This window comes from Neoarius graeffei, chromosome 23, assembly GCF_027579695.1.
Source record: "Neoarius graeffei isolate fNeoGra1 chromosome 23, fNeoGra1.pri, whole genome shotgun sequence".
NCBI classification, from domain to species: domain Eukaryota; kingdom Metazoa; phylum Chordata; class Actinopteri; order Siluriformes; family Ariidae; genus Neoarius; species Neoarius graeffei.
The window spans coordinates 39,026,790-39,040,036 of NC_083591.1; the positions used below are offsets into that span (position 1 = coordinate 39,026,790).

Here is a 13,247-nt window from a genome sequence, read left to right on the forward strand (position 1 = left end):
TTTGGTCACGCCCACCACCAGGCATGTCCGGGCACAGTGCACAGTTCATGGACCATGGCGGCGGCAATGCCAGCACAAGGGCTTGGTGGGTGGAAAAGACGCAATGATTTATGGACATACTTTACACATAATCCAGCAGAAAATAAAACGGAATGCCTTGTAGTGGGAGACAGAGGTACACGCTGTGGCTATAAACTACGTGGCAAGAATACGACCGACCTCAAGAGACATCTAAAGGCTCACCATGCTGCTATTTCTGCGACGGTAAGTTAACGTTACAAGAAGTCCTGTTAACAGATCATGTATACGTTTGCTAGCTTTGGTTAATGTCACTCAACAATCGGTCTGTGATGAATTTCCTATGAAATTTTCCAAAACACCATGACCTGGTGAAAATGAATGGGACCGCTAGCTTCATGCTAAAGTTGGCTTGGTTACGCTAACTTAAATTCAATTAACATGTCATGAGTAAAACTTGTCCTGCAGGGATTATTGGTGGGACAGCAACTGAATGCTTTGTCATATATTGACCCATATTTGAGTTACTGTGAAACATACGGGGGGAAATGTAGCTTTTCAGACCTGTTGCTGTGCCTTAATATGTCTAAATGAGCAGCAGCACACCTGGCTACTCTAACGTTAGCAGCTCGTTTAGCCATCATATTTACATTAACGGACAGCGTGGTCATCTTCTAGTTGTGTGTTCATCATGACATGTTTGTGCTCCATCAGCGCATTGCGACATGTTAAACGGAGGCAGAAACACGAGTCTGTGAACAATGGAGTATGCACACTAGACAGTGTTTATGTAGACAGACATCCCAAGTCTCCCAGAAGTTCTGGGAGTCTCCCGTATATTGATAGTGGCTCCCTGATGCCCGCAAATTGGATAATATCTCCCGGAATCTAGAGCAAGCGAGCAAGAGCGTGCACGCGAAACATTAATGTCTGCATCACGCATATGACGGAGTGTGCGAGGGAGAGCAAGAGAGACTGCATGTGTGCCTGCTCATGTAGCACATGCTAGACAAAGAGCATCCTGATTGGTTTACAGACATCCAAACTCATTTCAGGGAGGGGTCGTGACCCCCCCCCCCCCCCCCCCCCGCCGATGGGAAAAAAGTCATGCGTCACGACACCTCCCTCAAATGAATTTCTGCAGGTTGGGATGTCTGTGTAGAGAGCATGCACACTAGACAGCATTTATATAGAGAGCATGCACACTACACAGTGTTTATGTAGAGCAGGGATCGGCAACCCTAGGCACGCGTGCCACAACTGGCACGCCGAGGAATTTCCAGTGGCACACTGACGATGATACACAAACCTAGCCTGGGCCCGCCCATCCTAAGTGTGACGCAACACGAGGGCCTGTTGCGAGCTTAGTCTGGCAAGGCAAGCTATCTCCAGCTCTTCCAAGCTCCCAAAAAATCGGGAGCCAATCAACTTTGAGCATCTCCAACGGCCCTGGGTAGAGGCGTGTTCAAGGCAGTGACGTAGTAGAACTGCGACCGGAAGCCATAGATTGTTTACAGAATCTATGCCGGAAGCGCTTCATTCACTAGAAACATTACGAACATGGAGCAGCGGCAAGCCTTTGACACAGCGGTAGATGCTGTATTGAAAGTATTCAACGGGAAGTTCTCATTGAAAATGGAGCAAAGAGCAGCCCTGGAGGTATTTATTGAAAGGAAGGACATTTTCGCCTTGCTCCCGACCGGCTTCGGTAAGAGTTTAATCTACCAGTTAGCCCCGTCGCGTCACATACGTCAGAGGAAAGAGTGATGTGATTGGTTTAAGCTTCGTCATAGCCTTTTCTGGCTTCAACCAGTAGCAAACTGAGGCATTTCAGGGAGGCGGGTCAACCATGCCTTTGGGAAACGGTTGGGCTTAATATCTTTGCCAGACCAAATGCTCGCAGAGCTTTGAAGTCGCGTTAGCCAGACTAACACAAACCTAATTATTCAACACATTAAAAATGTTCAAACGTCATCTTGAACTGTCATTGGCTGTTGCATGGCGAGCCTGCTCTTTTAGCATGACTGTGCAACAATATAGCGCCCCCTTCCCAGTGTTGCCAGATACTGCTGACGGTTTCCAGCCCAAAATATGTTCAAAATCCACCAAAATGCACTTAAAACCGCCCAATCTGGCAACACTGCCCCCTCCCCATATTTCTCATGCGATGGGTCCACTTGATGCAGCAGTTGCGCTAAGATGGCAAAGAAGCCGACAGTTCAGGCTTTCCTCTCCTCATGGACCAAAGAATATGGGTTCGTTTCTCAGAGGGACCGTGCTGTGTGCACGTTGTGTTTTGAAAGTGTTGTGTGTCGAACATCCAGTGTTAAACGCCATTTCGAGGCAAAGCACAAAAAGGCTTTCAACGATCAGGCAGATAGGGACGAATCAATCTCACGCGCAGTGTGCAGATATGGGAAGCAAGCCCACACTTTAAAAGTCTTTGCCTCAGCTAAAAACAATGCCACTGAAGCTAGCTATATAATTTCTCACTGCATAGCTAAACATGGAAAGCCATTCACAGACGGTGAATACATTAAAAGTGCCTTTCAACCAAAAACATTTAATACTGGCTCTTTTTGAGAGTTGCATATGCATGCTGCATGTGAAAATGTAATTCTACTCCCATTCCATGTATTTAGCTTATGAAAGAAAATAGTCGGAAAAACGAGCGAATCTGAAAAAGCCCTACGTACTTGCGTCACTTCAAAAATTAGTATTCATGGCCTCGCCCACCTTGGCTTGCGACCGCCCACGGGAAGAAAGTTCGGATTTAAGCGCGAGGAGCGATAGCAGAGCCCATCTCATCAGTAGCTAAAGAAGAGGACCTAACAACAAATTGAAAACATGGCTGAACAAGTTCGTGCCTGTGTTATTTGTGGCAGTAACACAACGTTGCATGTTTGGGGAGACTGGGACCTCCCCTGTGCGAGTTATGAGCGTTCAAAGTCGGGCTGGAGTCGCCGACAGAAACAAAACCTAAGCGGAGCACCACGGCTTGCCTTGGGGCGAATTACATCCCGAGGCGCGGGGCTAGCCCGCCCTGGCAGCGCTGGTTCATTGGGGAGAGGGCAGAGGTCGCTGGCTGCCAATTTGGGGAGGCTGGGACCTCCCCTGCCCGAGTTACGAGCGTCCAAAGTCGGGCTGGAGCTACCGACAGAAACGAAACCTAAGCAGAGCAACGTTGCAAGATAGAAGAGGTGAAGAAGAAATGGCTGGAATTTATCTTTGGAACACCACCAGCGAAGTATAATGCAACGTTAGTACTGTGTTCTGATCATTTCAACCACAGTGACTTTTCAAACTTCGGTGCCTTCAGTAGTGGTTTTGCTTCGAGGTTGTTTTTAATACCTGGATCTGTAGTCAAGACGATCGACCACCAGCTCATAAGCTGTAAGTAAAACATGACCTTTTTGTTCGAAGGTTTTCGTTACAAAATAGCATGTTCATATTCTCCACGTTAGCATGCATGACATGGTTACAAGCTAGGCAGGGATGAGAGTTTTCTGCTTTTCGGTGGATTTCCACTTTTTCTGAGTAAAAAATGACCTTTGTATATTATGCCAAATCCGTTGAGAATTTTTTTTTATTAATTTCAAAGGGTTGGGGTATGTTCCTTCTTGCTGTTCAAACTTTATTAACTCCAACGATGTTTACACGTTATTTGTAAGTCGCCATCTTTAGTCTCGTTTAAATCTCGTTGAATGTGATGTAAAATTCATGTTATCTACATTGTTATTGGTCAAAACATCAATGTCGAGACCATAATAGCCAATCAAAACAGTTTTTACAAAGACACCCACATCCGCTTGTTCTGACCCACTGGAGTTAGCATCACAGTGCTGTTAGCCAATCAGAGGTAACATGTTTACGGATTGCTGTTAGCCAATCAGAGGTAACACGTTTACATGTCATGAATATTAAAGAGTAAGAGCTGAAATCCTGTCATTCTCCCGCCACCCGCTCCTCCACCAAACTAGAACAGCCTGAAACAGGAGAACCACAGCATTTTTTTCACCAAAACCGGCTCAGAGGGCATTCATTCATACTAGAGACCACCGCACAATTAATGAAAAAACGATGCAATGAGACCTTTAAGGAGGCCTTTCTCTCCAGCTCAGATAGTCTTTTTGAGGGGCTGCCAAATAAAGAGACAATAAAATCAAGAATAAAAGACATGCCCGTATCAGCCAGAACTGTTGAGTGTAACGTAAGGGTGCAGCAAACAACTGGCATAAAGTGGGTTAAAGTGTGTGAGGTTAATGGCATAAAACAAGTGCAATGGTGTTTTACATTTGCACAATGCATTAAATATCCATATCCGTCTAAAATGTGTGGTGTCTAATTACACATAGTTAACAACACCTATTTGAATGGCACACTAACTAACAAGAAAATTTCTAATTGGCACTACATGGCAAAAAGGTTGCCGACCCCTGATGTAGAGAGCATGCACATTAGACAGCGTTTATGTAGAGAGCATGCACACTAGACAGCGTTTATGTCGAGAGTATGTTGTGCACAACCTGTCAACCTCGATTACAATTTCCTATCTCTGTATTGGCCTAATTTAATGTTTTAAAGTAATTATTTTTTCGACTAAAATGAATGACTAAAACTGGACTAAAACCCTTTTAGTTTTCGTCGACTAAAACTAGACCAAAACTATCAAGGATAGAATTCACTAAAATGTGACTAAAACTAATAAGCATTTCGTCCAAAAGACTAAGACTAAAACTAAATCAAAAATGGCTGCCAAAAACAACACTGTTTGGCTGTCACACTCACGTCTTCATTTTGCACCAAAACCCAGTAGCCTTCATTATGTTTTCTTTTTTCATCTGAAAAGTGCTCTCTTATGTAATATGCTGCTCAGATACAAACTTTTTTTTGGTAACATTTAATTTTGTGCTGGAAAACAAACGTTTGGACTCTAAAATGTTTTTATAATGATTTGATAATGGAGAAGTCATAAAATAGAAGTCTATAAAAGTTTGTATGAAAAAATAGGGTGTCTAAGACTTTTGCACAGTACTCTTTCTCTCATTATATATATATATATATATATATATATATATATATATATATAAATAAAACAGTTAATCCACAAACTTGAGTTGGCTATAAGCCATGTACGATGAGATTGAGTGGAATCACTGTATTATTCGATCCACATTCACTGGATTTTGAGAAACAGAGCATTTTTATTTTCATTTTTATTTTGCAAATTCAATAAATAAAAACGTTTATATAAAACGTCTGACAAAATTATTTCCACTTAGAACATAAACAAACCGGCGAAATGACAGGAGCAATTTGTGAAAAATGCTATTATAATAATTATTGCAAAATAAAAAACGATACGTTCTTACCATTAAATACATTTATTACATATTTTGTTGCTTTTTTTTTGAGATTTTGTTTTTGAGTAGAGCTGTTATTTCATTCTTGGTTGGCTCAGTAACACGCTCCGCCATTTTGTTTTTCTTTGTTTTTTGGTAGTTGGCAAACCAACTTAATGGTGCATTACCACCACCAACTGGGCTGGAGTGTGGAACAGGAGATATTGGGGGGGGGGGGACAAACCCTATATTCTTTTATTTAGCTATTTCTGTTTTTTTTAAATACTTGATAACAAAGTGATATCTGACTTGATGCGCTCCACTATTTTGTTTTTCTCTACTCACAGTATATGAGCTGATAGCCTAGTAGTAGAGTAGCCAATCAAAGCGCATGATTGATCATATCCAGTGAATGTGGATTGTGTGTGTGTATATATATATACACACACATTAACTCATTTGGCATATATAGGCTGTGAAATGTGATACAAATCAGGTCATTCCCTGAAGCAGTCACTGGCTTGGCTGCGGTTGTGTGATGCTGGGTTGTTGAAAGATCTGTTGTGGGGGAGCTTGGTCTCATCTGGCCCACATGGTGAACACCTGGACCCTCAATCATGTCCCAAGCCTTTCAGTCCATCCCTCAGCTATCAATCTGGAAAGTCTGGACATCGAGTAGTCTGTTTGGTTGTTCATTTATAATTTATAGAATATCATTTCTTTCAATGTGCACTTATATATAATTTGTTTGGATTTATTTTTAGTACTACTTACTGGCACCAATACAGCTGGCACATATATATCTTTGAAAGATATAGTAGGTCTAATAAGAATGATTTTGAATGATAAAATGTCGCTCAAATAAGTGATTTTTCACTGGGAAAAGTGTCTGATTTTTTATTTTATACAATCGCTTTCATGAAGAGTGTCAATAATTCTATAATATGGCCATATTATTAATGATTTATTTTGGTAGTAACCAATTCTGAGGCACACAGAGTTGCAACAACAACAAAAAGTCCCACTTACTTACTAATTACTTTACTTTCATGAAGACGTGAATAAGCAGTTGGATATGAAGCTTGTGCGACAACAAAGACCATGTTTATTCACAACTACCTGGTCAGGGTTGTGGTGATTCAAATTAGGCTACTAGTTTGTTTATATTTTGGGAAGTAGAACCAATTAAATTCATTAGAAAATTTCACAAACAAGTACATCCAAAAATGAGACCGTCAATGACGGCATAGCTCACTCCGGCCCCGTCTAGTCCAGAAGGAACGATCTAAAATGGGCCACCTTGTGCAATAAATGTTGAAAGCTCTATACACTATATACAAGCTATATCTCATCTCATTATCTCTAGCCGCTTTATCCTTCTACAGGGTCGCAGGCAAACTGGAGCCTATCCCAGCTGACTACGGGCGAAAGGCGGGGTACACCCTGGACAAGCCGCCAGGTCATCACAGGGCTGACACATAGATACAGACAACCATTCACATTCACACCTACGGTCAATTTAGAGTCACCAGTTAACCTAACCTGCATGTCTTTGGACTGTGGGGGAAACCGGCGCACCCGGAGGAAACCCACGCGGACACGGGGAGAACATGCAAACTCCACACAGAAAGGCCCTCGCCGGCCCCGGGGCTCGAACCCAGGACCTTCTTGCTGTGAGGCGACAGCGCTAACCACTACACCACCGTGCCGCCCATACAAGCTATATATAGAAGCTATATACACCCTAGGAACACCGACCTATTTGCCAGAAAGAATCCAAAACAGTAAGGAATTGACTGAGAAGGTACGATTTTTGTTGAACTGCTCATTAAGGCTTAATTAGTCCATAACTTCATGAATAATTGTAATTAAGCAAGTCTGGGTAGAGGTTATATGCACCTTAGGGACCCCTACCTTCATGCCAGAAAGAATCAAAATCGGTGAAGAATTGAGGGAGAAGAAGCGATTTGTTTGGAAACTGCTCGTTAGGGCTTAATTACTCCATATCTTAAATATCATGTAATGTAATTATGCAAATTTGGGTAGAAGCTATATGCACCCCAGGTAGATCTACCTTCCTGCCAAAAAGAATAAAAATCAGTGAAGAACTGAGACAGAAGAAGTGGTTTTCGTGAAATGTGGATGACGCCGGACGGACGCCGGACAACACGATGGCATAAACTCATTGTGGCAGCGGGGGTGTGGTCAAGCGTCGGTCTGTGACTGGAGGGCGGAGTCAGGGAAGGTAAGTGGCAGAATCACTACACCTGATGTCAATTAACCTGTGTTTGTGTGTCTTCCCAGTGACCGCGCCCTATATAAAGAGAGAGAGAGAGAGAGCAGAGGAAGTGAGCTCTCTCCCCAGCCAGACAACTTGTGTGTGTGTGTGTGCACGTGCATGGCTGGGAGAGTGAATTTGCATCTGAAAAGAGCAAAATAAACAAATTATGGAACTTTATTCTGGCCTGCCGTCTTTCTGTGCTCCTCCCCCTCCTACGAACTGCTACAGTGGTGCCGAAACCCGGGACCGAGCACAGAAAGACGGCAGGCCAGAATAAAGTTCCATAATTTGTTTATTTTGCTCTTTTCAGATGCAAATTCACTCTCCCAGCCATGCACGCATGAACACACACACACACACACACACACACACACACACACACACACACACACATCGTCTGGCTGGGGAGAGAGCTCACTTCCTCTGCTCTCTCTCTCTCTTTATATAGGGCGCGGTCACTGGGAAGACACACAAACACAGGTTACTTGACATCAGGTGTAGTGATTCTGCCACTTACCTTCCCTGACTCCGCCCTCCGGTCACAGACCGGCGCTTGACCACGCCCCCGCTGCCACACTCATCACCTGTTGGCCGGATGAGCTAATAATACCTGTACAAGCAGGATTAAAAAACAAACAGCCCTGCACACACCTCTCGTAGAGACCAGTTATGAAATCGAGTGATGTAGCTGAGGTTGAGGAACTGTCACAGCCCAAATTTATACACCGTGATAAAAAAGTGTTGATATTTATATCTTTGTTATTTCAAAAGACGAAAAAAAAAAGTCCATTTAGGCCATGCCCATTTTGGATTTAAATCCAAGTGTTGCTACAGGTATGAATATCTGAAGCAATAAACAAATATACACGGTGACATTGCATTACGTTCCTAATGTTTATCTAATAATTATTGGCATGGATATACTGTAGTTCAGGATTTGATTCCGTGTATGTAAAGCACTCTGTAATGACAGTGTGAATAATTGGTGCCAAATGTCCCAAATCTGATTAAAATAGCTTCTGTAATCAAACACTCAATAATGCCTTTTGCTGAAGACCTAGTCGGTGAGGAGGAAAAAAAAAAACCCTAGAAGTCTGTCAGGGTGTTTTCCCTGTGTTTGTTGTGACAGCATGTTTTTGTGAACCATTACAGCGGTGTGTGTAGGGTGTCGATGAGATCACTCAGCACATCCTGACCACATCTGCTTCTGTTTGCTGTTTTTCCAGCATCCCTGGCTCAGCAGTGTGTGCTTTCGACATGCAGCAGCTGGCACGTGTGTTTGAAGGAAGGTTCAAGGAACAGAAGACTCCAGAATCAATCTGGACTCCTGTTCCGGAGGAGCTGGTGCCCAAGCCCAGGTAATACAATGGAACCTTTTCTTTTAAAAGGGGCGTATTATGAAAAACTCACTTTTTCAGTGGGTATCTGGAGTGAGGATCCAGCCATAAAGTCTCAAATTAGACACCCAGTCAGCTTCTTTTGGGCTGCCTATGCCAGAAAACATGTGCTTCAACAAACCTTTCAGATTTGGCTCTCCTTTCTATGTCACAAGGAGAGCTCATTAGAATTATGCCACGCCCTCATCTGAGTATCTTCACTCATGGCTTGAGAAGTGCCTTTGTGGATGAATATTCATGAGGGAAGTGTTTCCTGTTTGACCAGCGGAAGAGGGGGGTGGGGTGACCAATGGCTCATTATCATTTAAAGGAACAGGCACTGAATCAAATAAGCCGTTTTGAACAGGGCTGTATATGCTGTGTTCACACTTATACCGGTACGAAAGTGGTATAACTGTATCGATACAAAGTATACCGGTACAGTTTAGTGCATCTGTCCACACTAGCGAGAAATGTTTGCGGTTTTCTTTCACGGTAGTTGAAATGCGCGTGCGCGAAATGTTTCCGTGGTTACTGAGTAACTTCCTTCCGAGAATATATGGCATCCATTATTTTGAGATCTCGAGAAAACAAAACAATTATTCCGTGATCTTGAGAAAACAAAACAATTATTTCATGATCTCAGCTGGATCACTGTATCTCCGTCGGTAGAGACGAAGCCGGGCCAGTCTTCTGCGGAGGTGCCGCGGACTAATTTTGAAATTATCCCTTATTAAAAGACTTAATGCAATCTCTCCCTGTGTCAACCCCTGATCAAAATATTGCCTTATTAGGTGATCGATTATTCCAGACATTCTAATGACCAAAGTTGCGTCTATACAGAATGAGAAACAGCCCCAAAGTCAGCATATCATAAGTCTCTTGGCGCGCCGGAATGAACCATTTCTCAGCTGTTTTCTCGAGATCACGGAATAACGGTTTTGTTTTCTCGAGATCTCGAATTAGCTGTGTTGTTTTCTAGAGATCCTGAATTAATTATGTCGTTATCTCGGGATAACAAGGGGAATAAAAAAAAAGGATTATATGAAGGGCCTCTCTCGGCTTCCGTACGGATGAAACAACGTGTGTGTGCTTTTTGTTGTCAGTGTACAGTCTATATTTCTGGTGGTCATTTATTCAGTCGAATCGTATAAAACACGCGAGGCAGTTGAGATAGAAACAAAGAAAACGAATCTCCGTTCTTCACTATTTTATTCAGCGAAGACATCGATTGAGGTGTGTGACTTTGCACTTGCGCATTATATTTGTATCAATACAGAGCCGCTTCATCTGTCCACACTACAGCGAAGCGCTACAGTACCGATACTGTACCGGTACGAAACCCATACATTTGTGGGTTTCGTACCGATACAGTCAGGGGTTAAATTGGGCCGGGGCTGTTCGGGGCTGAGCCCCAGCACATAAGCTCGGAGCGGATGGCATATGATCACGCACACATCAAAAGCAACAAACCCTTTTCACGATTTTCAGTTCTGAATAATTAAATATCGTTTTATTAATCAATAAACCCATGACTTTTATGAGATAGATCATAGTTTTCCTGATAAGACGACCTGTCAAAGCTATTTAGAACAGAACTTGCGATCAGAGATTCTGGTTTCTGGAACACTGCGTGGGTTGCCAATTCCGCTTTTTATAAGCGACTTTGGGGTTTCTTTTTTTGTGAGCTCGCTTTAAAAAAAAATCAGAAGTCGTGGTTTGCGGGTTTTTGGGCTTGTGTTTCAGTGTTGTGACTTGTTTATAATTTTCTCCGTACACCGTCTCCCCTTTTACCTGCATACGATCCTAATCCATCAGAGGTGCTTGAACGAACTGTCTGTGCATTTGGCGAGTTCAATTTCCATAGTCCTATGTATTCAATTATTTATTTGGCATGTGGTGCTTTTTGTATTGTCTAGAACATACATAAGATGAGCATATTATAGCAGCAAAATAGAAGCACAATCATTTGAATGCAGCAAAACTTTTGCTGCATTCAAATGATTGTGCTTCTATTTTGCTGCTATAATATGCTCATCTTATGTATGTTCTAGACAATACAAAAAGCACCACATGCCAAATAAATAATTGAATACATAATAATAACAATAATAATAAATGCTTCCAATGTTATAGTGTTTGTATTTGGTTGCATTCACTGCATGAATATATTTGATTGACAATTTGACTGACAGTGTTTTGGCATATTTAACATTTATCCTCCAAAATAAATCAACTGTTTTGGTTTAAGATTGTGCAAGCCTTCAAATTTTCTCACTGAACATTTCTCCTTCACATTTTTCACCTGTAGGCATGTGACAAGATTTAACATGATATTGCTCAACCTACCTCTGTAAAGTCAGCTAACAACTTATTAAAATGCACCAGAATTCAGCAAATAACATGTATGATAATAAAAAACTTCTGGGGGAGGACCCCCAGACCCCCCACTAATCATTTCCTTCAAACCAATGTACAAAAACCTGTACAATCTGTTACATTGGCCAACCAATCTACATTCAAACTGCCATAATGTGTAGGGGGGCACTACAAGACACATATAGGCCTACAACACACAGATAAGGTGTATATCTCTGTGCAATATGATATGGTTATCAAATTAGAGGGTTATTTTCCAAAAAGTATATTGGGGCAGGGTGGCGGGGGCAGGGGCGGGTACGAGGCAGAGCCCCCCCACATAACCAATCCCAATTTAACCCCTGGATACAGTTATACCGCTACAGTACCGGTATAGTTGCTAGTGTGGACAGGTGTTGCGGTATGAAAGTAGGTTTGTATCGGTACAAAATCCCTAGTGTGGACAGGGTATTAGACAGGGGGAGAAGGGAGCTGTGGTGCTTTATTGCTGGGTTTCACGTGACGTCACATCCGCCTCATTAGTTATTCAAAACTTTAGCTGGTGGTCTACCAAAGCTCAGTTGATAAAGCGTTTGTACAGAGGTGTATTGCTCGCAGGAAAAATGCCTTACACTTGCGTTGTTTTAGGTTGTTCGAATCAATCAAACCATGAAACTGATAAAAGTTTCTTCAGGGTTCCCCGTGAACTAATAAAAAAGGGTGAACGAACGCAGGATTTCACAAAAAGACGTCGAGAAAGGTGGCTTTTGAACCTCTCGCCGAAATCGAAGGGAGTCGAGTTGAAGCATGCTTGAGTTTGCAGTGATCACTTGGTGATAGGTTTGTATATCCCTCTCAGCTATGTCCTTAGTGTTTTCCAAGTACTTTTCTTGCTATGTGTCATTATTTTATGGTACATTTTTTAGTCACGAAGCGCTAAAGTCCCCAGCTGTTTCTTTGTTTACTCTTCACTCCTCACAAAGTCCATATGCATGAAGGTCGCGACAAAATTCTTACCCAGCCATTCAGTTACAATGCGCCGTGATCACTTCTCCATCTTGTTTAACTAAGATCCAGGTCTTTAAAGGGGTTTCTGATGATCTTTGTGAATGATTTAGCTGAGAGATAAGAGCCAACACAAGTGAGAATCAAGCCAACTGTTGTTTGCTTACACTTCAACTTGCAGTACTTCGTTGTAAAGATGCAAATGAAAAGCTTAGGAAAAACATACTTACACGGGCAAAAACAATCCAGGATTCATTCGGCAGCGACTTGATACCGAGGTCCTTTACCCAGCCATGTACAAAAAAGTTGTAAGCCTCCGTACTCTTCCACGCTTTCATCTGGTTTGCGGTGTAGAAGGACATCTGCAACACCAGATAGTTGGAAATATCGGGGAACTCGACTGAAGGGTAGTTTTCGAGATCGTATGACAAATCCTTCTTTCCCAGACTGTAGGGGTCGATTCCATTGCACACAGCAATATTCTGAATAGATCTAAAGCGAGCAGTGGCTTCTAGATTATGAGTATACTCTGATAAGTTATCGTTAGTTGTTTGCACTACGGCAGACGTTTAGACCACCAGCTATTTCACTTCCGGTAAAACTGCTAAGAAAAGTCACGTGACTGAAACCCAGCAATCCTTGTAGTATTTTGATCAAAGCATGTCACAGACATCTCATTAAGACCTCAGGGAACTGTGTCAACTTGTAGGAAATGGGTATAATCTGTCACCTTTAATACCTCTAGGTTAGCTTGCCATCTCACCAACTGTTAGTAATCTAGCACACATGTCACATGTGTGGGAGTTCAGTATATAAACAGTGAAATTATTGCTCAGTCTCCAAATTCACTAGTGATGAATTTCCTGC

General features: G+C 42.4%; 1 protein-coding gene across 1 annotated transcript in view; it reads left to right on the forward strand.

The window, feature by feature from the left end:
• sema6ba (sema domain, transmembrane domain (TM), and cytoplasmic domain, (semaphorin) 6Ba) overlaps window positions 1-13,247 on the forward strand; it is a 224,719-nt gene that overhangs the window by 111,078 nt on the left and 100,394 nt on the right. Inside the window, exon 11 of the mRNA XM_060906139.1 lies at window positions 8,868-8,999. Within this exon, the coding sequence (XP_060762122.1) occupies window positions 8,868-8,999 (132 nt within the window). The remainder of the gene's footprint in view (window positions 1-8,867; window positions 9,000-13,247) is intronic.